Source organism: Camelus ferus, chromosome 8, assembly GCF_009834535.1.
Source record: "Camelus ferus isolate YT-003-E chromosome 8, BCGSAC_Cfer_1.0, whole genome shotgun sequence".
Lineage (NCBI taxonomy): Eukaryota > Metazoa > Chordata > Mammalia > Artiodactyla > Camelidae > Camelus > Camelus ferus.
This window is the reverse complement of record NC_045703.1, coordinates 24,849,563-24,875,844: the sequence shown is the minus strand read 5'-3', so window position 1 is coordinate 24,875,844 and position 26,282 is coordinate 24,849,563. Positions and strand designations below refer to the sequence as shown.

The 26,282-nt window shown below is 46.5% G+C and overlaps 1 protein-coding gene across 1 annotated transcript; it reads left to right on the top strand.

Moving 5' to 3' along the window:
* Positions 1–102: 102 nt before the first annotated feature.
* GABRR2 (gamma-aminobutyric acid type A receptor subunit rho2) lies at positions 103–25,305 on the top strand. The gene is made up of 9 exons (XM_006178571.3): positions 103–230; positions 10,430–10,536; positions 15,248–15,315; positions 16,927–17,150; positions 18,107–18,189; positions 18,383–18,523; positions 19,620–19,772; positions 20,709–20,905; positions 24,683–25,305. The coding sequence occupies exons 1-9, from the start codon at positions 118–120 to the stop codon at positions 24,992–24,994; spliced, it is 1,398 nt and encodes a 465-aa protein (XP_006178633.2). The 5' UTR covers positions 103–117; the 3' UTR covers positions 24,995–25,305.
* Positions 25,306–26,282: the final 977 nt, after the last annotated feature.

The window sequence follows — 26,282 nt, the reverse complement described above, 5'->3', positions numbered from 1 at the left end:
TGCACCCTTGCAGCCCCAGCCCGAGGCAGCATACTGAACCAATGGTTAAGCCTGGAGGGGATCTGCCCTGCTGCAGCTTCCTGGAAAGCAGCTTGGGGCATCACGGACATTCACAGAATGCCTTATTTTACAAGACTCATTTTGTTCTTGTTTTGCCTGATGGTTCTCGTGGAGAGCAGAAAGCCCAAGAAGAGGAGATGGACAGGGCAGCTGGAAACGTCCAAGCCAAGGTAAAGTCGTGGGTGGGGTGGGGGGAGAGAGGTCACTCACCGTGGCAGCAGCGGCAGCATCACCCAGTGGGACAGCTCCCGGGAGACCTGGGGTTAGATCGTCCTGTCGGAATCTGCTTTCCAGCCGGAGGTAGACAGGACCTTGACTTCACTGAAAACAGCCTCTCTCTGGGTACAGATAGGCTGTTGTGTCATCAGCAGTGAGAAAGCAAAGCTCGACTAGTTTGAGCCTTTCATTCTGATGTCTGTATTCGGCCAAAGCATTTTCATTTAAGGCAGGTAGTTGAAGACAGTGGGTAGAGCATCTCTGTGCTTCTCAGATTGTGCTATTGTTTCTCAGGATTATGTCCTGTAGGGACCACAGATGGCCTGCTAAGTAATTACACTGACTTTTTTTTTTTTTGGAGGGGAACTGTACATAGGAATTTTGTTTGAACTATTAAGAAAAAACGTAACTGGGAGTTGTCTTCTTTAAATGGTTTGATTGGGAACAATTTTTATAATGGTATCGGGTTTCATTTTTTGAATCTTAGGAAAGGTGTTTGAAATTTGCTTGGTTATCAGAAATAGACCAGTGGATAACAGTGAATGACATATCATGATGAGATACTGGTTAGGCCCAGAATTTGCACTCAGTATCATTTACATCACAAACTGAAGTTCCTTAACATGTTTGTTTTGAACCAATGTGCCAATCATGGTACTCTAGACCTGATGTAGACATGAGGACTGTTCAGCATGAAGAAAAGAGCAAGCAGCTGAGATATCAACACTCTAAGTGAGATGTCTGTTTTCCGTTCTACTAGGCATTGCATGAACTAGTGATTTGGAATATAAACTAACATCTTGAGGCACAGTTTCTAGGTCACTGGTTTCCCTTTTTAATCAGCACCACTATCAGCGACAATTTTTTGAAACTGTACCTCCTATATACATATATATACCCCCCACACACAAATTACATCCATGTACTATTATAAATATGTATATTAAATTAAAGCCTGGGGGAGGGTATAGATAGTGCAGTGGTAGAGTGTGTGCTTAGCATGCGCAAGGTCCTTGGTTCAATCCCCAATACCTCCATTAAAAAAAAAAAATCCTGATTACTGCCCCCCCAAAACCCTCCAAAAACAAACAAAAATGTAATAAAGTAAAAAAAATTTTTTTAATTAAAGGAAAAAAATAAATTAAAAAAATAAATACATTAAAGCTTAATAGCTTCCTTATTTTTATACATAAACTAACTATAGATAAGAGTTACTATCTCTACTTCCTGCACCCCAGTAGACCATCTTGAGCCCTCTGGGGAGTGCCCCTAGTTTGGAGACTGCTGCTCTGAGAGATGTGAATATCAGGTGGGTCTAACTCTACTCGGTCAGAAAGCAAACAGATACAAATCGTCCAGGATGACCAGAAGGAGGCACTTTTCTGAAGACTCATCCTGGTTATGCTATCAGAATCGTAGGCTGTTGAACCTCAGAGATCATCAGCAAGTCCCATGAGTTCTAATACTGTGAACTGTGAGTAGCTGGTGTGTGAAAAGGGGGCTCCAGAGTTAAAGAAGCTTAGGAAATCCTGTTTTGGACCATTCTAAATAGATGATTTTATAACAGAATGTATAGAACTTTATTAAGCAAATAGACATTGTGAATCTTGAATTGAAGAGGGGGATAAATTATGCAGTGTTTCTCCAAAAAAAAAATATAATAATAAAGAAAGAAAAAAAAGAACTTTTTTTGGACTACCTTGTGGGATTCATATGCCACAGAGCACACATGGGGAAACACTGACTCATTTCACAGATGCCAAAATGTGGGCTCAAAGGCACAAGGAATTTGCACAGCTCTCTAGTGGCTTGACAGGACCAGAACGTAGGCTCCTGATTTACTCAGGCTGGAGGAAAAGAGTTGTCTGAACTTGACTATGCTCTAACAGTGGTGCTGGACTTCAGGAAGGGCCCCTCAGGGCCCCTCAGGGATTCCACTCGGCAGCCTGGGCAGTTATAGCATGTCTGTCACTCCTCAGAAGACCCACAGTCCCATTCCCAGACACCTGCGTGAGCTGGTGGACAGATTGAATTTATTTAAAAAAATTTTTAATTGCAGTATAGTTGATTTACAATGTTATATTAGTTTCAGCTGTATAGCATAGCAATTCAAATTTTTATAGATTATACTCCATTTACAGTTATTATGAAATATTGGCTACATTCCCTGTGCTGTACAATACATCCTTGAGCTTATTTATTTTATACATAGTAGTTTGTATTTCTTAATTCCCTACCCCTACCTACCTTCCCCCTCCACCCTTCCTTCTCCCCACTGGTAACCACTAGTTTCTTCTCTATATCTGTGAGTCTGCTTTTTTTTTTTTTTTTTGTTATAGTCACTAGTTTGTTGTATTCTTTAGATTCCACATAGAAGTAATATCATCTATTTGCCTTTCTCTGTCCAATTTATTTCACTTAGCATGTTGTTGCAAATGGCAAAATTTCATTCTTTTTTATGGCTGAGTAGTATTCCATTGTATATATAGACCACATCTTCTTTATCCATTCATCTGTTGATGGACACTTTGTTTCTGTATCTTTACAATTGTAAATAATGCTTCTATGAACCTTGGGGTGCATGTATCGTTTCTAATTAGTGTTTTCATTTTCTTCTGATATATACCCAGGAGTGGAATTGCTGGGTCATATGATAGTTCTATTTTTAGTTCTTTGAGGAAACTCCACACTGTTTATGAACAGACTGAATTTTACCCTTAGGGGTGAGGAGAATTTCTTGAAGTCTATCCCATGAGGTGTTAAAGTGGATGGAAAGATAAACATGCACATTCAAAGAATATAAAATAATTATTGAACAGAAGCTGGGGGAAGGATAGAGAAAATGTCACATCAGGGAACATGGTTCCAGAAAGTGCACATGCTCAGACAATCATAGAGCTACATGCATCTGTCTGTGAAAAATTTCAGCCAAGCATCTGACTAAAAAGTACATTCATTATTGACACAAGAGTTAAACTATACTAATAAATAGATAGAAAATGTCCAGACCTTTTCTCATTACAGTCTTAGAGCTTATCTTCTCTGTAGAGTAACTTCTTTTCTCAGACGGTCATACACACACACACCATATACCACATAGGGTTTCTCACAGTCACACACATACTCATACACACTGATAGGACCTCTTCTAACCTGTAAACTGTCTGCATCATGCTGGCCAGCACACCCTCACAAAGCAGTTATTCTGCCCAGCAGCTGCTTTTTCAAAACTGCTTCCGCTTTTCTGATCCTTTGTGTCCCTCTTTATTGAATCGCTGCCAAGTGAGCCTGTTTGCTCTTGGCTCTCTTTTGTTCTGTTCTTCCTGCCTCTCAGCCTAGCCTCCCAGCTTTATTTCAACTCCTCCCCGCACTGCTGCCTAAGTCAGCCTCCTGACCACGTGATTGCTTTCCTGCCAAGAGTGGCCCTTCTCCCTTGAGATCTGAAAATACACCAAGCTCTGGGCGCTGGGAGCCAGGGCTCTTCCCTGATAACACTGTCTCTCCACTGCTGGTCCTGAGCCTGGGGTCCCGTTTCATCTTTCCCTTCTGATTTGCTGCCCCCTTGGTTCTGCCTGGCCTTGGCCATCCTCTGTCTGCATCAAGGCCCCAGTTGTGCGGGACCCAGGGACCCCCACATTTCAGAGGGTCTGGGAAAAGAAGTAGGGGTCGGAAAGTCAGGGAAACAGGTTCAGACCTTGCTTCTAATGCTCCCGGGCCGCGCGGTTGTGTTTCCCGATCTTTCTGAATCTCATTTCTCCAATTGAGAAGGGGAGGTGTTGAGACTGTCCTCACTGGAGGATGAGGTGACCGCAGCGTGGGACCTGTGCAGTGAGGAGCGATTTACAGGGGCGAGGTCATTACAGTTGCTGTTCTTACTGCGGCCAAGTAACCCTCAATACGGTGGCACCAGCCCTGCTTCTCAAAGGCACAGGGAACACATTTTCCTTCTCTCTAAACCCCTCACCTCGACAAGGATGGGTCTGAGGTTCTGTGGAGGTTCTGGTGGCCCCACTGTGGGGCTGGGCTCCACATATGGCCCCCGGAATCTGCGGTCCGAGGGCTGAGGCATGCGGACAGCGCCCGGCATCTCCTGTGAAGGATGGACAAAGGGCATCCAGTTCGCACAAATAGCCCAAGCTCAGGATTTCAGTGGCCTGAGTTATCCAGTAACTGGGCTCTTAAGAAAAATTCGGGGGCCTTGGTGTTGGCACTGGGACCTCAGTCCCCTCCCTCCTGCTAGGGTCCTGGCACTCTGGCACTTCTGCTCCCCAATCCTCCCCTCTAAATGGAGAAACTGCTGACGCGGAGGGATTTGCTCCCTGGGCAGCGCGTGGTGGCGGCGGTGGGGGTGGCCGGGAACGAGCCGGCTGTACTCACTACTTAAAGTCTGTGATCTGCCAAGTCCTCAGGCTGAGCTCTGCCTCCGCGTTCCCGGCGTGTCTCTGCTGGGGCTTCTGAACACCGCTCCATCAGCAGCCGCTGTGCAGGAAGCCGGGCGGCCCACCCTTCACTTCTTGGGCAAGAGGCCGGAGAGGGCAGAAGCTCCTCTGAGGGGCCGCTCCATGACCACACGTGCTTCTAGGGAGCTGACTTAGGTCCCGCCTTCCAGCTGAAGGGGAAGAAGCCATGGATTGGCCTTTCCTCCTCGGAGTGTGTGGCTGCAGCAGGGTTGTCCAAAAGCAAATCTCATCATGGCTTTTTCCTCCGATTGCCCCACACCCTCTGTGTTTTCCCTTTGCCTTTGGATAAGGATAAAAGTTTTAACACGATCTTCAAGGCTCTGCCTGTCCGGGCTCTGCTTGCCCCTGTAGCCTCGGTCTGTCTGTTTCCGCCGGACCCCTCCTGCCTCCCTCCGGTTTCCTCTAACGCCCACCCGTCCTTCAGCTGGGTCATCTCACACTCAGCGGGTCCCCAAACAATGGACATCTGGCGTTTAAATGCCTATAGGATCCCCAGCTGGGGACACTCAGTTAGACGATTGGATATAAAGGTCTAGAGCAGGGGGCATAGATTCAGGAACTGTCAGCAAGTGACTGATAATTGGAGCCACTGCCCAGGAACGCATGGAGAGGGAAGAGAAGGCATCTGAGACAGAGTCCTGGGGACACTGGCATTTAAGAGTCAGGCTGACATAAAAAATGATAGAATAATGCCATTTGCAGCAACATGGATGGCTCTGGAGAATGTCATTCTAAGTGAAGTAAGCCAGAAAGAGAAAGAAAAATACCATATATCACTCATATGTGGAATCTAAAAAAAAAAAAAAAAAAAAAAAAAAGGCAAATGAACTTATACATAAAACAGGAACAGACTCACATAGAATGCAGACTTGTGGTTGCCCGGGGGAGCAGGGTGGGAAGGGATAAACTGGGAGTTTGAGATTTGCAGATACTTACTGGTATATATAAAATAGATAAACAAGTTTATACTATGTAGCACAGGGAAATATATTCAATAGCTTGTAGTAGCTTATGGTGAAAAGTAATATGAAAATTAATATATGTACTAAATGTACACCAGAAATTAACACAACATTGTAAACTTGACTATACCTCAATTAAAAAAAAAAAAAGAGTCAGGCTAAGAAGGAGGATGAGGCTTTAGTGGAGGCTGGGGAGGACCAGGGCCCTGTCCTGGAAGACGAAGTTTCCAGCAGAGGCTGTGTTGCTGGTAGATGTAGGTTCTTGCCCCAACCCAGAAACAATTCAGAGACAAAACAGAGGTTAAGAAAGTAAAGTGGAGATTTATTAAGGGACGGATAGTACACTCTCAAGGGGAGAGCGGGCAGGCTCAGGTGAGCGGCTGCCTTGAGTTTTTTTAGCAAGTTGGTTACATAGAGTGTAAAAATGAATGGGGAGAATATTCATTGGGGAGGGAAGAGTTTGGGGTCTATTCCCAGATTTTCTTCCCAACTCCACCTTCTTGAAGGGAGGAGGGATTTTTGTCCTTATTTAGTCTGGATCAGAAGTGTCATGGCGTCGGTGCACGATGGGTCCTTCTAACCTGCAAGGGCGATTTATTGAAAAGAGAGCATAATGAGCAAAAGGCTACATTCGGACACTGGAGGTTCCTGCCTTTTCCCACCCTTCTTTATCAACCTCCGGGCCACTCATCACCCCAAAAGTTGTGACCACTTATCAGCCCAGAGGTTCTTGCTTTACTTTCTCTGCCCAGGGACCCCTGGTGCTTACATGATGTATGGTTTCCTGTATTTGGCCCCGTGCCCCTCTTTTCTACCCAGTTCCTGCTGTTTGGCCTGCGTCCCCTTTCTCCGTTCATATCTAGCTATCTGCCTGCTCTAACAGTTGGTCCTCCCTGACCCTCAGCAAGAGCACCTGTGGGGCCTCAGCTCAGGCACAAGTAGGTCAGGGAGAACTTGGGAGTGAGGACATGGCAGCAGCATTTTGGGAAAGTTATTTCTTTATGGGGGAAGGAGGAGAGATGTTTTATTAAAAAGGAAAAGGTCAAAGAAGAGTATAACTACCAGCACGGTCCCACTAGCACTTTCCACTGAATTTTATGTGAGGGGGGGTGTGAGGTGTAGACAGATTTTCTGCTTAGTTTTGGTTCAAGGTGACGGGGCCTCGACTCCAGTTTGAACGCCGCTGAGAGTGAGTGGTGGGAAGCAGAGAGGCTGAGGAAGCCGGGCGAGGGTGCTTGAGGGCAGAGGTCAGAGGGAGGAGGAGGGTCAGGCACCTCTGTTGAGAGCCCCGTGACCCCCTATAAGACTGAGGGAAGTGAAAATTCTGCTACTGCTACTGCCTTCTGAGTTGCCCCCACCCTGTCTGCACTTTCTACCTGGTGTCTCGCCTGGTGTCTCTCAGGCATCGGGAAATCAAGATGGCTCTTCAGAAGCTGAGGTACCATCCTCCCCACAAACATGCCACTCCCCCGTTACCATCTCAGTGAACGTCCTCACCATTCATCCAGGCGCTGAAGTCATAAACCTGGGCCATCTTGCCTCTCTGTTCCCCTCATACCCCTCACCTGACCCATCAGCAAGGCCTTTCCACCTCCCTCAGATCTGATCACTTCTCTATGCACACCCCCACACACTGCCTCACCAAGTCTCCTAATGGTTTCCTGTTTCTGCTCTGTCCTCCTCAGTCTCCTCCACACAGGAGCCAAGAGTACTTCTCAGGTCCCAAATCAGACCTTGTGACTCCCCTGCTCAGAATTCCTCCGAGGGTCTCATTATCTAGTCCCTGGCCTTGTCTCCCACCTCCTTTCTTACTGCTTTCCTTTTCCTTATTCTACGCTCATTGGTTTTCTTACTGTTCCTCAAGCAAGCCAGACTCACCTCAGGACATTTGCACTTGCTATTCCATTCTCAGAACACTTTCTTCAGACCTTCTCATGGCTCCCACACCCTCTCCAGGGCTCAGAAGACTTCCCTGACCACCTTCCACACCAACTCATCTCTCTCTTATTCCTTACTCTGCTTTGTTATATTTTTATTGGCACTTAGCACTTTCTGAAATTACATTATTTACCTATGCACTTGTTTATCATCTAGCTCCCGCCCTAGGTTATCAACTCTATAGGGGCAGTGAATATATGTTTCCCCATGACTTGAGTGAGCCATGTTTGGTCAGAGTAGGTGCCCCGTAGAGATGTGTTGAGCAAATAAATTTGAGTCCAGGAATTGAAGACTTGTGCAACCAGAGTGCAGGATGGCTGCCCATACTGTCTGGGTGGAAGAAATTTTCCTCTGTCCTGCTAAGTTCTTCTGGCTGCTCTAAGAATGAAATTGACATGAGCCAGATTAACAGGAGAAAAATCAAACAAAAGTTTAATAACCTGTATCCATGGGAGAGACCTAGGAAAACTGAGGAATTCACCCAAACGGTGAAACCCTCACCTTAAATACCATCTTCCACTAGAGACAAAAGAGGATGTTGGGAGGAGTGGTTTAGGACTTCAAAGGGGAGGAAGGCAATTCACATGCAGATGTTTGGTAAACCAGTGGTTTGCCGCTGCCCCTCTCCCCCTACCCACTAGCAGAAACAGTGGGACGTAGAGTACTGATCTCTAGGCCATGTGGAGAGTCTCCTCCACCATACCTGGCCCCTACTCTTTGCAGATAACTCTGGGGATGGCTCTATTCCAGAATAGGCCCGCTACAGAAATTCTTTTAAGCGGTTAGGAAGGAGGTCAAAGTTTCTTCCTGGGTCTTTTGGACCTTGGTTATTTCAGCTGGAAATAATCCACATGCCAAAGAGACACATTTTAGGGTGGCTAGTTCTGCTCCCCTATAGTGTGGATGCTGACATCCCCAAGACTGACTGGAGGAACTGAACAGAGAGAAAGATAGGTGATGCCAGAGGCCTCCCAGAAGCAGGAGGGTCTGGAGCTGTGAGGAGCTGGGCCAGGGGGCTCCAGGAGTCAGACTGTAAGGTGGGAAGGCCCAGCTCACCGGGGAATCTGCTCCTTGGGTAGGGAGGGTGGTTGAAGGGACAGGTCAACCTTTATTTATTTATTTAAAAAAATTTTTTTAAATTTATTTTATCTTTTTTTTTAGTGGAGGTCCTGGGGATTGAACCATGAGCTCTAAGAGTTAAGCACGAGCTCTGCCACTGAGCTATACCCTTCCCCCAGGTTAACCTTTAGACCAGCCCTAATAACAAAACTTTTTACAGTTGTAGAAATGTCATATATCTGCACTGTCCAGTGTAGTAACCACCAGCCACACATGGCCCTTGAGCACATAAGTATGGCTCGCGTAACTGAGGAACTGAATACTAATTTTACTTAATCTTGATTATCTTAAATTGAAACAGCCCCATGTGCCTAGTGAGTAATTTCTTGATCAGCACAGCTTTAGAGCTCCCATCAGACGATACCATCTGGGCAGAGCTGGTAGAGAATGAAAGTTAAGAAGGATTTCAGAGGAAGATGTCTCAAAGAACAGGTCTTCAAGACAGGAAATACGTCACTTTCCTCTTTCAGAGTTTAAACAGGAAATATGCTTGTTTTTCTAAAAAATAAATGAAGTGTGGTAAGAATACGGAGAGTAAATAGGCGTATATATAAACAACCAAACAACACTTGAAAAACCAAATCTTCATTTGTTTCTAAAACTTTCAACAGCCTACATGTGACAGATACTATAGTAACACTGACTTCTTATAAGGTTATTTTCTTCTGTCAAGAATTAGAGCTCACATCCTGTCAGACGCTAATGTTCAAAAAGCCTGCCTGCCTTCTTCCTTCCTTCCTCTCCCTCTCTTTCACCCTCCCCTCTTTCTTATTCTTGTTTAGTGATAATCCTGTCAGTAGAATATTGCTTTAGAATGCTTTGAATTTGACTGCTTTAAGATGATGTATGGTTTGGTGGGGAAAAAGAAAACAATCTGGAAAGACGAGTGTGAACGAGAAGGAAGGGAAAATGACTCCTGTGTCCTCTGGGTTAAAGGAGAGGGAACCACGTCTGCTGACTTGGGCTCCGGCTGGGCTACCACCTGGCTGGATGTCAGAGCACCTCTGAGCCCCACTGTGGCCTTGACACCCACTGGCTGTGACCTGTTCTCCCAGGGGTTGAGGCTTTCCCCACCAAGGTGGACTCTGCAGACTGCTGCCAACTGGATGGAGCACAGGTCCAGCTAGGATAAAGCCAGCATTTTAAAACTTTAACTACATTTGTCTCAGACATTTTATTTATCACAAACCCAATATTATAACAACATCAAAGAAATATTTAAAAAGGAAAGAAAAAAAAGTCATTGTAATTCTCCACCCTTCAGCCCAACCCTTGGTCATCCAATCATAACTTTTGGCAAGACAATTAAAAACTTGCCAAGGTAGCGGGGTGGGCATAGCTCAGTGGTAGAGTGCCTGCTTAGCATGCACGAGATCCTGGGTTCAATCCTCAGTACCTCCATTAGAGAAAAAATTATTGCCAAGGTAGAATGGTGCCCTGACGGGAGGGATCTACTTCTGGAAGGGCCAGGTCCTCAGGTCAGCCTGTTTGCAAAGGCCTGCGTGGTGAGGGCAAGTAGAGGGAATCCTATATCTCGACCTCCCTTCAGGGGAGGAGATGGTAGGATGGGGAAAAGGTGCCCAGTGGGTAGGTCCTTCAGGGAGCAATCTCCCCAAATCGTCTTGCACAAGGCTGCGGTGGGCTGATGAAAACTGTTTCTTGCTGCCTTTGCAGTCACCTACATAAGAAGAACTTCGACATGACCAAAATCCCAAATGGAAAACCTCAGCCGCTTCTCAGAGTGGATGACCATGACTTCACTATGAGGCCCGCCTTTGGAGGTAGGACTGTGTCCTCCCCTCGGCCCTCTGGGACCTGGCCCCGGAGCTGCCTGCTGCTGCTGTTCCGTCAGGTCCCTCAGGCACAGCCCTCCTTGGGGGGCCCTGATTTTCCCACTCACACCCAGAGAAGCCCCGTTTGCTCGGAGTCACTAATCCTCCCCAGGAGAAAAGAGCTGGAAGGCAGTCAGTGGAGGGGCTGTGAGCTGAAAAGGAGCTGACAGCGTTTACACTCAGGAAGGACCAGCCCTGCAGCTGCCAACTGTCCTTTCCTAAAAAAATAAGAGCAAGCTAGGGGGGTGGGGTGTCTCCCACAGAAGCCGGCTCCCCTGCTCTGCTGGCCTCTGCCTGGCTGGGAATTAGGGGGTTCTGAGGGGGCCACCTGCTTGCCAACGTAGCATCAGTTTAACCCATTACAAAGCCCCCTTGCAGATTTGCTGCCAAAGGAGCCTCCGTGTTTGGGGGTCAGGGAGGGGTGGCATGCCAGTGGATGTCCCTTTCAGGAACTGGAGAAATGCCATGGGGTGGGGGTAGTGGGGCAGGAAAGGAGCCTGCCATCTGCTCCCACCAGGCAGGGAGAGGGAAGAAAAGAGCAGAATGCATGAGGCACGGGGCTGATGGCCCCCTTGTGCATGTGGGGCACTGAAGCTGGGAGCGCGGCCGCCGATGGGCCCTGGCCAGAGAGACCCAGGCAGGCTATCGTGTCCCCTTTACCTCTGCTCTTGAACTTCTCTGAGGTGCCTGCGGCGGCAGGAAGGAGTAGGGGTGACTTGTGCGCTAGTCACTGACCCTCTCTGAGCCTCTGCTTGCTGGTTGGTGAAATGAGGATAGTAATCCATCCATCTGGGGTGGCTGTCCGGATTAGACGAGATAATGTATGTAAAGCCCCTGGCACATATGGGTTCACGGTCCCTTAGAAAAATCCAGCTGTCAGGCCTCCCTCTTGTGTGACTGAGAGGGAATTAAGACATTAATTTATCCCAGAGGCCTTCCCTTTTTTAAAAGGACTCAAAACCTCCCACTCAGTTCCCTGAGCTCTGACACCTGCTGAGGAGGAGGAGAAAGCAGGTGACAGATGACAGTCTCCACCTCTTTTTCCTGCCCAGAGACTTGCTCACCAGGAGCTCAGGCCAGGAGGCCACCATCTCCCTGGGAGTTCTGGCGTCCTGGAGGCCTCGTTTTGGGTAATGCCACCGAGGAATTTTCTGAAATTCAATAATGTTTGCCTGGATAAGCTGCTCTAAAATAGCTTTACGTGCTCCAGGAGGTCCAAGCAAACGTCCTGTAAGCAGGAAGTCCCCCTTTGCTTTTCTTGTAGAGGGTCAGGTAAGATGCAGAGAGTCAGCGAGGTGGCCAGAGCAAGGATGACAAACAATAGCACCAAGGACCACGAACACTTTTCTAGTGATTTCTGTGCCAGGCACCATTCTAATTGGGGTCCTTACAGACACAATCTCACTTCAGTCCTCACAACAACTCCGTGAAGTAGATACTAGCGTGAGGCCCTGATGGGGAAACTGAGGCACAGAGAGGTAAGGTGAGTGGCCTAGGTCACACAGCTGCTGAGTCGGCCCTGCCTCCTAGCTGGGTTTCCCTTCTGCCCCCTTGACCCACACATCCCCCAGTGCACGGCCCACATAATCATTAGGTAGAGTAGGATTCACAACCAATACGCTGAAAATATTTTAATCTAATTTAAAGTCAGAAGAAAAAACCAAAATTTTAGGTAGAAGAAATGTTAATAGATAATATTAACATATTCATCTTTAGACCAACACACTTGTAAAATATGATTTCTTCCCCTTTTGATTGAAATACAGTTGGTTTACAATGCTGTCTCAGTTTCTGGTGTACAGCATAATGTTTCAGTCACACATGAACATACGCATATTCCTTTTCATATCTTTTTTCATTATATGTTACTACAAGGTATTGAATATAGTTCCCTGCATTATACAGTAGGATTTGTTGTTTATCTATTTTATATATAGTAGTTAGTATTTGCAAATCCCGAACTCCCAATATATCCCTCCCCACCCTTCTTCTCCCTGGCACCAGAAGTTTGTTTTCTACATCTGTGTATAATTTTTTATGGTGGAAGGGCCCAGGAGGGCAAAAGTACCCAGGGCCCTCAAAAGTAACATCGCCCTGCCTCAATGAACAGTTTTGTGGGGCAGCTGTGTTTATCTGGGTGATCCTCTGAATAATGCATTGTAATTTTCTTTTTTGAGGGGTGGGTAATTAAGTTTATTATTATTATTTTTAATGGAGGTACTGGGGATTGAACCCAGGGCCTCACACATGCTGAGCATACACTCTACCACTAAGCTGTACCCTCCCCCTCCCCCTGCCCCATTGTAACTTTCTAACGGAGTCTGCTGTTGCTGGCAGGAGCCCGAGCAATCAATCACCTGGTCAGGACCTTCAGTTTACAGAAGAGCCTGGGGTCTAGGGGGAGCGAACTAGACTTCCTGTACCCTGATCTCTCCAGCTGCTGAGCCCATCAGCAAGGTCCCCCAGAGTGTGGGAGATCAGGACAGTCCCCTGATTCTGCCTGAGTAAGCTTCTGAGGCAGGGAAGAGCCCTGATTGCAGGCGAAGGAGGTGTCACCTCCAGCAGGCACAATAAGATCCGAGACTCTTACACATCAGCTGTCAAGATCTCAGTCACCAAAGCAAAGGGTGGGGGTGCTCTTCCTTCTTTCTAACCTCCTCCCCTAAGGCGGTTGGTCCTCTGGGCACCTTTTTGCCCTTGCAGGACTTTCCTGGATGTCTAGAAGTCACTTGGATGAAATAGGGCAAGGAGAGCACACGGTGAGGTACATACATGGAAGAAGCTTTGCAAATCCCAGAGTCCTGGCAGGCCAGATGGGACCATCACAGGAGGAGGCTTCTCACCACCTGGGGTCCAATGGTTGGTATAATCCCTCACCCCTGGGAGCATCTGGAGATGGTTTAAAGCCAAGAAGTCTTCTTGGCAGGTGCTCCGGATGGTCTCCACTCTGCCCAGCACCTCATTCTTGGATAGGGGGCACTGGCCAGGGGGTGGATGTGCCTCTGAGGAAGGAGGCTGGCAGACAGCACATAGGTGACCCTGTGTGAATAACAGAGCCCGCTGTCCTCGGAGGAGGCAGCTGTATGCCAGGCCCCTGACCCAGGCTTACATCCCCTCCTTCCCACCCCTGCACACTCAGCAGGCCTTGCGAACGAGCTGTCCCTCAACACTTGTGGGGTATGTGTTCCCATCTCTGTCTTCTCTTCCTAACTTGTTTCTCAAAGAGGGGCTTCCCTGTGAACTCACATGTTAAAATAATCGATAGAGAGGAATTTGCCTAAGATGGTATACCCCTTGGATGACCTTTTCAGTCTGGAAAAAGAAAAGATTAAAAATTTAGCAGCTCCCTAATAATCCCAGGGATCAGTTGAAACAAAAATATCTTGTCTAAGCTCCCAGCTGCCTGGTTCGGTGGTGTGTCCCGGTTAGGAGAGCATCTAGAGGCCTGAGGTTTCCCCTCTGTTTGTGAGGAGAAATCGTGCATACTGTATCACAGTCATTTCATAATACAGCATTGGAAATGTTCTTATATTTTTTAAAAGCCACTTACCTGCGATGATAATCTGATATATAGTTACTCCGGTTAGGAGACAGGCATCTTTTATGGTATTGTAATTCTTTGGATGCAAAGTTATTAACCAGTAGGAAAACTAACACATCATTACTTTTGTATGAAATACCACTCACCTTCTGCCTATGTGATGATCGACTAGTATCTATGTATATTTTATGCATTTATGATGAACCTAACTTAAAATTTTTTTTAATATTTCTAGGCTCTGTGGTTCATCCATGAGTTTTTTCAAATTGTTGTAAATCTCCAAAAATGTTTCCAACATATTTATTGGAAAAAAATCCATGTCTAATTGGACTTGTGCAGTTCAAACTTGTGATGTTCAAGGGTCAACTGCATAAGTTTTCAGCCCACAAAGTTATCACAAAGTGAATTTATCAATGGTTGTCACCCAGCCCAAGAAGTAAAACAGGACCCACAGATAAACACAGTATTAGAAACCTTGTTGTGGGTCAGATAAAATTGAGTGCCAAGCTTCTGTGCTATGTATTCTGGTACTTCTCATCTGACACGTCCTGAAAGGATTTCAGAATCTCATACACTGTTGCTTTCTCTGTGATCTAAGCGTGTACACAGAAGATCTTGTCTTATACCAGGTTGAAGTCTTCTAGAGGGCAGTACCCCAGCTGTCTGTTAGGTACCTTAGGTATAGTTCAAATGATGAATGAATCCACCCTGGGTGTGCTGGTGCACCAACCCTGCGTCAGAGGCTCTTTCTGTCCTTTCTAGAACGAATGACCAAGGCCTACACTCCAGCACTAGAGCAACTAATGTTCCTCTGCCCTGTGGAGACAGCCCTGGAATATAGAAAGTAGCAATCCAGCTCGTCCACTCGTGCAACAAGCATGGATAAAACCACCCACATTGCCTTAGGAAATGCACTTGAGGTAGACACAGTCCCTGCCCTCATGGAGAAAGTTCAGACACCCAATATGTCAGGAAGTGGCAAGAAAACCCTCATGGAATTCTAAGCCACTGCCTCAGCCCTGCTCCACTCAGGCTCCCTGGGGAAGGGGGCTGGGGCTGTCTCCCAGCCCAGTGCTAGAGAGGAATGCACCTTAACTAGCTGTCTTCGCCCTTCTGCAGGCCCTGCTATCCCGGTGGGCATGGATGTGCAGGTGGAGAGCCTGGACAGCATCTCAGAGGTGGACATGGTACGTGGTGCCCTTGGTGGGCAGCTCCAGCGTGGGATTGTGTGGCTGAGGTCCTGTGATATCTTGGGTCGGTCAGGTTGGGCAAGGCAGGTGGGCGGAGCCAGGAACTGGAGGGGCTAAAACTGGGACTTAGAGGTTGGCCCAGGTGCAGTAAAATCTAGAACAGGGATTCCCAAGCTTCGTGGGTAAAAGTAACCTGAGGGGTTGGTGAACTGCAGACCCGCATCCCAGGCTTCCTGATTCAGTCTCTGGGAGTGAGGCTTAGTCCCTTCCATTTTCAACACACTCCTCAAGTGATGTGAGGGGTCGGATGAACCCCACTTGGAGGAGCACAGAAGGTGGACCTGTTCACTTGGAAATTCTGCAGGTCTCTGATCACCAATGCCTGCTGGGAGCAAAGCTCCCTTCTCATTGTCTGGCAAGGCCCAGCAAGTTCAGGTGGATGAAAGGTTCTCCAAAGAACCATCGTTTCAGCTGAGACTTGACAGCCATGGGAGGGCCGAGCAAGAGTGTGTATGTGGGTCTCTGAGGCAGAAGAAACAGGGAGTTTGCAAACTGAAAGAGAAGCATCCAAAATGGAGGGAAGGGGGCTGGAAGAGGTGGGCGGGTGGGGCAGTGCTCCCCTCCACAGGCGGACCCTGCAGGACAACAGGGGTGTCTGGGTGTGGTTGGTAGGCTCAAGGTGGGCACTACGCTCTGAACCTGCCACCGCTTGCATCCTTCCATCCTTCCTTCACCGGCTCCCAGCAGAAGCTCTTTGGGAAGGGACTTACTCATGTGCACTTGTGTCTTAGCCCTGGCTACAGCATAAGGGCTACACTCTTGGGTTAAGGCGCTTTTTAACAGGACAAGCCTTCAGGCTGAAATTATCCTAGGTATGCAGCTGCCCGTCATCTCATCGTTCATTCCCCCCATTTTCCCAACCTGCAAATATTTATCGAGCATCTACTATTGTGCCTTGCCAGACTAAACTAGGGTCCGGAGCTTTGATGGTGGACAGGGTACAATTCTGCCTTCAAAGATCTTATAAGTCTGATGGTAGAAACCCTCCTACATGGGACACTTGATTATCTGGGTTTCTAGAAGCATCTGCTAAGTTGAATTGAATGGTTAGCCAAATGTGTGCAAAGGTCTAAATGAGAGAAAGAAGGGCTTTGGGGAAATCCTACCCTGCTGACCCCCTGGCCAGGCAGTGGGCATCACAGCAGTGGTTCATGTGCAGAGCCTGAAGGACGGGCTGCGCAACAGCCCGGGCTCCAACCTCACGAGGCATGAAAACGAGCCATTCTCTTTCTTTCTTTCCTTCTTTTTTTTGGTGGGTGAAGGTCATTATGTCTGTTTATTTTTAGAGGAGGTACTGGGGATTGAACCCAGGACCTTGTGTATGCTAAGCATGCGCTCTACCGCTGACCTATACCCTCCCCTCACCATTCTCTTTCCTGGGGCAATAGCATCAGTGCCTCGCCCGTGGTCCTGCAGTGCTGCAAAACTGTCACCTCTGACTCTGGAGGCTGAGCCTGCAGTGTCCATCACAGTGGGGGATGGAGGGTCTACTGTAAGGAAGAGAGCTCTGTATGCTGATTCTGTCCGGTCTCACCCTGGTTCTCCCAGGACTTCACCATGACCTTGTACCTGCGGCATTACTGGAAGGATGAGCGGCTGGCCTTCCCCAGCACCAGCAACAAGAGCATGACCTTCGACGGCCGGCTGGTGAAGAAGATCTGGGTCCCCGATGTCTTCTTTGTTCACTCCAAAAGGTCATTCATCCACGACACCACCACAGACAACATCATGCTGAGGGTGTTCCCGGATGGGCAGGTGCTGTACAGCATGAGGTAACTGTCCATGGGGCCACTGTCCCTGTGTCCAGTGCCATTCTCATGTGTGTGGACTATGCCGGGCATGGTTTTAATGATGTACCACTGGATCGTCAGAGCTGAACTGTGATTTTCTCAGGAGGTGAGAAAACAGTATTTGCTGAATGAATTAGCTAGTCAAGTCTTGTTTTAAAAACCACAACAAAAAAAACCCTCTATTAAAAAAAAAAAAGTCTATGCATGCTCTGTTCCTTTGGCCCTGAAGACTCTGTCACTGGAGTTGGGTCTGTGGGCTACCTGGGAAGGTCTGAACCTTCTGATGATAATTAGATTTCTCTAAAGATGAAACGGCCACCGTAGTGGTCATGACTTCCCTGTCATCGAGGATCTTAAGCTTGGGTTGGGAGACTAATTGAGCCCGAATGAATTGAGAGAGACAATGACCTTCTTTGTACCCTCCACCCCTGAGAGACTATGACCCAAGCTTACTGGTAATAAACATCAAGACAATAACAATAACTACTGTTTCTTGAGTGCCAGTGCAGACTGGCTTCCGAGCTCATGTGCGTGATGACGCAGTCTTACGCCACAGCCCCCAGGCCTGTTTGTGCAGTCTGCCAGAATGAGATGTTAACTGCTTTGAGCGGGGGCTGGGGAGGTGGGGCATAACCTCCAGGCATCTCTGGGGAAGGCGGCTTGTTGGCTGAGGGCAATGCCCAGGGAAGGGGGCAGGTGTGGGCCATCCACAGCTGACAGCCCCGGTAGCTGGGATCTGGGCTGAGCAAACAGCTTCATCTACAGAAGACGAAACTCTAAAAGTTAAGGTTCCGCAACTTAGATAGATATCTGGGTTTCCAAACTTCTGAAGCAGATGTGAGGAGGCAGCTGCTCTTGGTTGTATCTGCGTTCTTACTCCAGGCAGGCATGTGAGCCAATAACTCACTGCACCAGCTGACATGTTTTGTGGGTTCTAGGATTACGGTCACTGCCATGTGCAACATGGACTTCAGCCACTTTCCCCTGGACTCCCAGACCTGTTCTTTGGAGCTGGAAAGCTGTAAGTATCCGTACTCCTTTCGGCAAATCTTTGCCTTATTTCCTCTTTGTGCCATTTTAGTAACCATGAGACCAGGCACAGCCTGCCAGCGTGAAGGCCTGTTTACTCCTAGGCTGGTGCAGGATTGCCCTGTGGCTCCACCCTGCTTCAGAAGAAAAGGAGTCAAATTAACTTATTTTCCTCTCCCCCAAAGATGCATACACGGATGAAGATCTGATGCTGTATTGGAAGAATGGGGACGAATCCCTGAAAACAGATGAGAAGATCTCCCTGTCTCAGTTTCTGATTCAGAAATTTCACACCACGTCCAGACTGGCCTTCTACAGCAGCACTGGTACCTAACTTTTGCCACAGTCTGATTCAAATGTGGAAGAAAACACATTAGAATTCTTCAGCCTTAAGCTTTCCCTCTTTCAGTCCAAATAACTTTTTATCATTATGATAATGCCTAGTCTAACAACACACAGACAGCACTTAAAAGCAGAGATTTTAAAAAGTTGCTGAGCACTGAAATCCCATGGCCAGAGGGAGTCATTCTGAACAATTCAGCAAACGCCTTGCAGACATTTTGCTTTAATTATGTAATTTTACAAAAGTGGGGTCAGAGTTTACATGCTATTCTGAGGTTTTGACATGTAAATTTAGGGAGGACACACATTCAGTCTGCAGCTCCTCTGCAATCACTTTCTGGAACAGTTATGACTGTCGCACTGTAACTGTCCTGCATGCCAAGTGTTCCAGTTCCTGTTGCCAAGTCCACCTTTTACTTTCAGCCTTAGTCGTTGCAAGCTTATCCTGCCTTTTCCTTTTCCTTCCATCATTGTCCCTTTCCTTTCAACTCCTCCGTGCATACTTTTTCCTTACAAAGAACACCAAGGTGCAGCTAAAGCATTGATCATAAACCTGTGATGGTTCCCTCTGTTCCTAAATGCAGTGTTGTGCTTAGCTTGGTATTTTAACTTCACACTCACTCTCCCCCGTAAAGAACTCCAAAGGGAGTTGTTAAATCCATGCATCTCAAGCTTTAATCTGTATATGAACCACGTGGGGAGGAGTGTTAAATGGAAGTTCTGATTCAGGAGATCTGGGGTGGGGCCCAAGAGTCTGCATTTCTAACAAGCAACCAAGTCATGGCGATGCTTCTGGGCCCGGTGTCACAGTCTGAGTAACGAGAGTCTTAAACGGCCTTCTCAAGGGGCTCCCGTTATGTATAGGACAGGGGCCGATGAGTCTTGAGATGGACGCATCCACATAGTGTGGGTTATCACGGCATCACTCTCTTCCATGGTTTTTCTCACTTCCACTTAATAGAGGAATGGTAAGGTTCCAGGGGCATGCCTGAGGCATTTATGATTCCCTGAATAAAGTGTGTTTTATGAAGGAGCTGAGTGGCTATGATGTGTGTTCTCTCTCCTTCCTGTGCCCCCCAGGCTGGTACAACCGTCTGTACATTAACTTCACGTTACGTCGCCACATCTTCTTCTTCTTGCTCCAAACCTACTTCCCTGCCACCCTGATGGTCATGCTGTCCTGGGTGTCCTTCTGGATCGACCGCAGAGCCGTGCCCGCCAGAGTCTCACTGGGTAAAAGCATTGGATAAGGTGTGGCAGGGTGGTTTTTCAGCTTTTCAGTTGAAAAGAAATAGTGATATCATTATTCAGGGTTCTCAACTGAGGGCTGTCAGAGTCACTAGGAGCTAAGTTCCCTCCTGCCTCTTGCTTTCCATTCACATGCTGTCATCTGTTTCCCAGACTCACTGTGAAAGCCACAGGGAGCTCCAACTACATCAACTTTGCTGGAACCATTTCAGAAAGACAGTGTCTGTTTGGGGCATTACTCCCACCACCGGCAGTACCAGAGCTCAGTGCTTTGATAAATAAGACAATTCTACAAGTGCCCAAACTTACTCTGTAAATACAAAAACTTTGTTTGTTGGCCTTATTTAGACACAGAGTTTGGGAGCAGGGCTCATATTTCATAATTTCTGAGAAGGAGAGGGCTGCACTCCCCGGAGCTGTGGTCTAGTCCTTTGCAGACCCTGAATTCCAGAGTGAGTGTTTGCAACACATCATTGTCAGTTTGGACAAAATCAGGCTGGGCCCTGAGACATGAGGATTTAACCAGCAAGGCACGGAGAATAAGGAACATGAAAGACACCATGGAATTTCCAGTCTTCCCTGACTTAGATGGGGGGTGGGTATGTGTTCTTTCCTTGAGGTTTGAGCAGGTTCCTTTTGAGGTATCCTTTAGTTGCAGTTTTATATTCCACGTCTGAGCAGGTCCTTTGTGAAGCACCCCTGATCTGGGCAGCCACATCACAGACACCCAGGCCCCCAATGGGGCTGGAGTGAAAGGAGACAGGTGGCTCGCTCGCCAGATCCTCACACCTCTACGAAGTGGCAATGTGCCTTGGGGACTTCTTGTTAGATTTGAGGGAGAGAATGTAAAATGATGACCTGGTGAAACGTGGGGCAGCTGTGTATCCTTGTCAGTGGCTGAACGAGAGCTGGATGTTGCAGGGATCACCACGGTGCTGACCATGTCCACCATCATCACCGGCGTGAACGCCTCCATGCCCCGCGTCTCCTACATCAAGGCGGTGGACATCTACCTCTGGGTCAGCTTCGTGTTCGTGTTCCTCTCGGTGCTGGAGTACGCAGCCGTCAACTACCTGACCACTGTGCAGGAGAGGAAGGAGAGGAAGCTGCAGGAGAAGGTGAGAGAAGTTTCATTCACATCCTTGTCGGAGCCAGTGCTGCTGGTTGGATGAGAGTCGGGGAGGGGGCTGCATGGAGGAAAAAGAGGTATTTGTGCAAAAGGAGGAGACTGATTTTAGAGTAGGTTCCAGCTTCTACCACAAAGGATCCCAGAAAGTAGTAAGTCTCGGGACAAACAGCAGGATGACTTGGGTTCTTAGACCCAACTCTGCCACTGATGTTTCCTCATCTGTTAAAAAAAAAAAGTATAACCAAACTCTGACTCCGGCCCCCGCCCCCTCCCTCCCAGGGTTATTGTAAGGGTCAGATGAGATAATGTATATGGAAGTTGTTTTGAAACTGTGTGGTTCCAGGCACACATGAAGTATCACTTATTACTGAATATGTCTAGGGAAATTGCTTCCATGTCTTATGAGCAGATGAGGGGAAAGTTCCAGAATAAAAAGTTCCTGTGTTTATCAGTGAAAAATCTAGGCACGCACAACTTTAGCCTTTAGACTCACTGGAAATAGTATGCAATCTATACCGTACTGCTCTGTACTGAACTGTACTGTGGCGTAGAAAGCAAATGGGGAATTCAGGCCAGTGTGCCTGGGTGGAGAGGGAAAGTCTATTCTATTCCTATGCAGGCTCGTTTTAATATAGTTAAGAAATAAAATGCCAACTTGTTACCAAATCCTTGCTAATCATTGCACTAATCAAAATGAGTGCTCTAACAAGGGTAGAGATCAGGGCACATGAAAACCCCATATTTATGCACGTCTAGGTGGCTGAGAGCTGCTTAGCATAAGGGAGCTTTAAATTTTAGGAATAGAGGATATGTTGCCTTTTCAAAGGTAGTCTTTTAAATTTTGGGGGGGGGGTAATTAGGATTTCTCTTTATTTATTTTAATGGAGGTGCTGGAGATTGAACCCAGGACCTCGTGCATGCTAAGCATGCGCTCTACCACTTGAGCTACCGACCTCCCAAAATAGTCTTTTAATGCCCACATTGTACCTGTTAAATATTTCCACATTATCTTCAAGTATACTAGATTGTTTTAAGAATTTATATTTTAAATTATCTTCAAAACTTCTTTGTTTCAGCATTTGAGTATTCATTCAAATTTTCAATAATCTATACGTTGACCATCAGCAAATGCCGTTGGATTATAGTTAAACATTTTTGATTTATAATCTGTTAGATTCTCCTATGTAGAGCTGTTCAAAAAATAGCAATGCCTTCATCTGGCAAATACGGGCCCGTGAACCATTGACCATGCATAACTTGTACTTGGGCAGTTCATTAACCTGTCACCAGACGATTTAAGTCTGAGAAGGTGTGGTGGCTGGAGGATGGACTAGTGGGAAGACACAAAATCTCTCTTGCATTGCCCCACAGAGAAACCACTATTCAGGACCATTTTTGTAGCCCCCAGTGGAGCTGAGGTTCCTAAAGTGGGAGACCAGAGGTTCCTGGCCTAGCTTCACCTTCTCAGCCTACTAAAGATGAAGATTCTGGGGCTGCACCCCAGACCTACTAATTCAGAATCTCTGGAGATGGTACCCTGGCACTGGCATTGCTGGCCAGCTCCCAGGCGATACTGATGCTCACTGAAGTTGGACTTCTGCTCTGCTGAACAGCCTGCTCGTTTATCCTGGCTCAGATGTGGTTCCCGCACTGCTTTGGGTTGAAGCTGCAGGGGGAGTTTGGGAACACGGGGTCTGCTTCGCCTGCATGTGCTCGAATTCTCTGGCTGTCTATCCAGACCTGTCCAGTGTGCCAGGAGCCACTCAACTTTTCTTAGAAACAAGTTGATGTGAAAATTAGAGATTTTTCATAATTTTTGGCATTTCCTGATTCTAACTCAAAACCTTAAGAGAAAAATTTGTTTTCATTTTAGCAGAAAAAATTTCAGTTTAGAGCAAGGAAAAGAAGTAGAGACCAGTGTCTTAAAAAAAAAATTCCTGAATAATATACCAATCTCTCCCATTTCATCAAAGTTTGGGTGTGATTATATCTAGATGCAAAGACTTGAATAGATGACCTCTTACTGACCTTTTATCCTTAAAATCCATGAGTTAATTATTCTAGGAATGTATTAATGTGCTACTTAATTATTGTGGCTGATGGGACAAGACATAGAAATAATAATGAAACAATCATGCCTGATTTAAAAAACAATAGCTCCCCAAGCCACAGAAGATTCTTTCATACGTAAAAATACTTCAATTAATTCTGATTTGACGTAAAATCATTCATCTGTTTTTGCATTCTAAAGTTTCCTGGTATCCATCTGCGTATTTCAAGACCCATGACAGTAGGGTGTGAAAGAGACAGGGTGTGAAATATCATTATTTCACTTTCCCAGATGGAAAAACAGAAGCACTGCGGGGCTGAGAGCCAGGTTAGGAACATATTAAAGCCAAAAGGTTGAGAAGAATAAACCCAAGTTCAGCTGGCTGGATCAGGCAGGCGTCACGCTTTTGGCCAACACCGACCAAACACAAACCTGTGAATTCTTGTTTAAGTTTTCACTAATCTGCTATGTTGATCAAATGCCTTTGGATTATCTTTAAATACTTTGGATTTATCATCCATTGGACTTTCCTGTATAGAGTCGTTCAAAATATAGCAAAGCCTTCATCCAACAAATATGAGCTCATGAACCAACTGTAAACCGGCGCCAGCTTTGCTGACTCAAATTGTGAGGAGGAGTTAAGCAAAACCATTTCCTTCCCTCCAACTTATAATTTCTTATAAACATTTTCAGACTTGCAGAAACAGTTGAAAAAAATAGAATAATGCATATTCATACACCTCGCCCCTCCATCCAACATTGTTACCATTTTGCCATTTTTGTGTGAGCTTTTTCTCATAGAAACATATTTTTGATGGCACAGTTGAACCATTTAAAAATACATGACAGGCACCATGCCCTTTATTCTTAAATGTAACTCTTTAGAGTAAGGACATGCTCTTCCCTAATCAGCTTTGGATTCATACACACAGAAGTGGGGGCCCGTGACTGGACTCAGACTGCGTGGGTTTATTTATTTATTTTTATTTATTTATTTTTAATGTATTTTTATTGAGGTATAGTCAGTTTCTGGTGTACAGCACAATGCTTCAGTCATACATGAACATACATACATTCATTTTCATATTCTTTTTCACCTTAAGTTACTTCAAGATATAGAATATAGTTCCCTGTGCTATACAGCATGAACTTGTTGTTTATCTATTTTTTGCATTTTAATATCTGCAAATCTTAAACTCCTAATTTATTCCTTCCCACCCCCTTCCCTGCCGGTAACCGTAAGTTTGTTTTCTATGACTGTGAGTCTGTTTCTGTTTTGTAAATAAGTTCATTTGTCTTTTTTTTTTAGATTCCAGAATGCGTGGGTTTAAAGTCCTGACTCTGACACTAGCTGTGTGCTCTCAGGATGATTGTATATCCTCTGTCTTGGTCTTAGTCTTTGCCTCTGCATTTGAGGACATTTGAACTAAATCAGTGGTTCTGGACCCTGGCTGTGTAGTAGAATCACCTGGGAGCCTTAGATTAATTAATAAATTAATCACCTGGGCATGGCCATTTAAAGAGCCCCCCAAGTGATTTTTACTATGCAGCCAGGGTGAAGACTCGTTGGACAAAGTGATCTTTGGAGATGCTTCTAGTCCTGCCTTTGGCTGGTTCTGAGTAGCCACGGGCTTTACTCTCAGCCCAGGCTGCCTCCTCTGCCCCCTCACAGGACTGAACCTACCTGACATGCCCGCTTGTGTTTGCCACCTGCAGTTCCCTTGCATGTGTGGAATGCTTCCCTCAAGAACCATGACGCTGGATGGAAGCTACAGTGAGTCTGAGGCCAACAGCCTGGCAGGGTACCCACGAAGCCACATTCTCACAGAAGAAGAAAGGCAAGACAAAATAGTGGTCCACCTGGCCCTGAGCAATGAATCCAACTCCTCCAGGAAGAAGGGGCTTCTGAAGGGCCAGATGGGTCGTCGCATCTTCCAGAACACCCACGCCATTGACAAATACTCCCGGTTGATATTCCCGGCCTCTTACATATTTTTCAACTTAATTTATTGGTCAGTGTTTGCCTAGGGGTTCTGAGGCTGTGCCTGGGAAAGGGCCTAGACATCGATGAGGTCTGGCCAGCCGCCCACACAAGGAACTGCTGACTGTGTTCCCTCACAGACAGAGCAGCAGCTCCGGGACCAAGTGGAGCAGCATCCTCGCTCCTGGAGGAGCCCAGGAGCCCCCCAGCTGCCCTTCCCCAGACCTCATGGGCTTGATGATCATTCATGCTGTGTTGTGTCCCACTTCATGCCTCTCTGGGACTGTCTTCTTCTGTTCCTGGGTGTGAATAGCTTCACGAGAGCCCCTCTCCAATTAAAAAAAAAAAAAAAAGACTCAAATACCTCCCAGACGAACATTCTGAGACCTGTATGAAGCCTAAGATTCAGTTGTAAAGGGAAGGGGAAAATGAACGGCAAGCTTAGGGCATTCTGGATGGGAGACAGGAAGTTAGGTTCAAAATAGGAATTAAAGTACCTGTAAACCCTACACCTGGACTAAGTGCCTACCTAGGAAAGAAAAAAATCTTGGATCCCAGACAGGAAATGATTCGGCCTGGGTCTGATCTGATCTGACCTGAGTCTGGCAACTCCCATGATTTTGCAATATTAGAGGACATCATTCGTCCATCCATTCAACCATTCATTAAATATTGAGCACCCACCCTGTGCCAGTGCTTATTTTTCTCAGCAATGATGTGTGACAATGTGCACTGAGTATTGCCAACCAGGGAAACATCACCCAAATACATCAAGGTGTACAGAGTTTTTACTGGGGGTTGGTCATCTAGACACAGCTGACTGCTAGTATGTCTGACCTTAGTCTCCAGCTCCTCCAGAGGTTGAGCTGATAACTCATAGCCCAAGGCCCCCATCATCATAAATCGTTAGCCTAGACCATCTGGCACGGCTGTAGCCCCCAGGTAAACAAAGACCCTCCTATCAGATAGGGCATTCCAAGAGTTTAGAAGTTACCTCCCAGGAGCTGGTGGCCAAGGAAGGCCCAAACCTTTCTTCTGGCACAGTTAACCCTTTACTGCCCAGCAACCCTTGTCAATTTCTCATTGTTAATGTTAATTACTGTGCTGCTGTTAAGATTCATGCAACAAACATTTTAAAACATCCCTGCACTAGGTATGGGGGTGTGCAAATTAAGAAAAGGAGATAGTCTTATTCTTATACAACTCTCAGAGAAAGGACTGGTAGAGGATATGATATACAATTATTTATACATTGAAAGGCGTTAAGTGCAATAAAAATGGTTCAAAGTGTAAAGGGAATTCTGAAGAAGGAAAGAATGACTTTCAGTGGAAGAC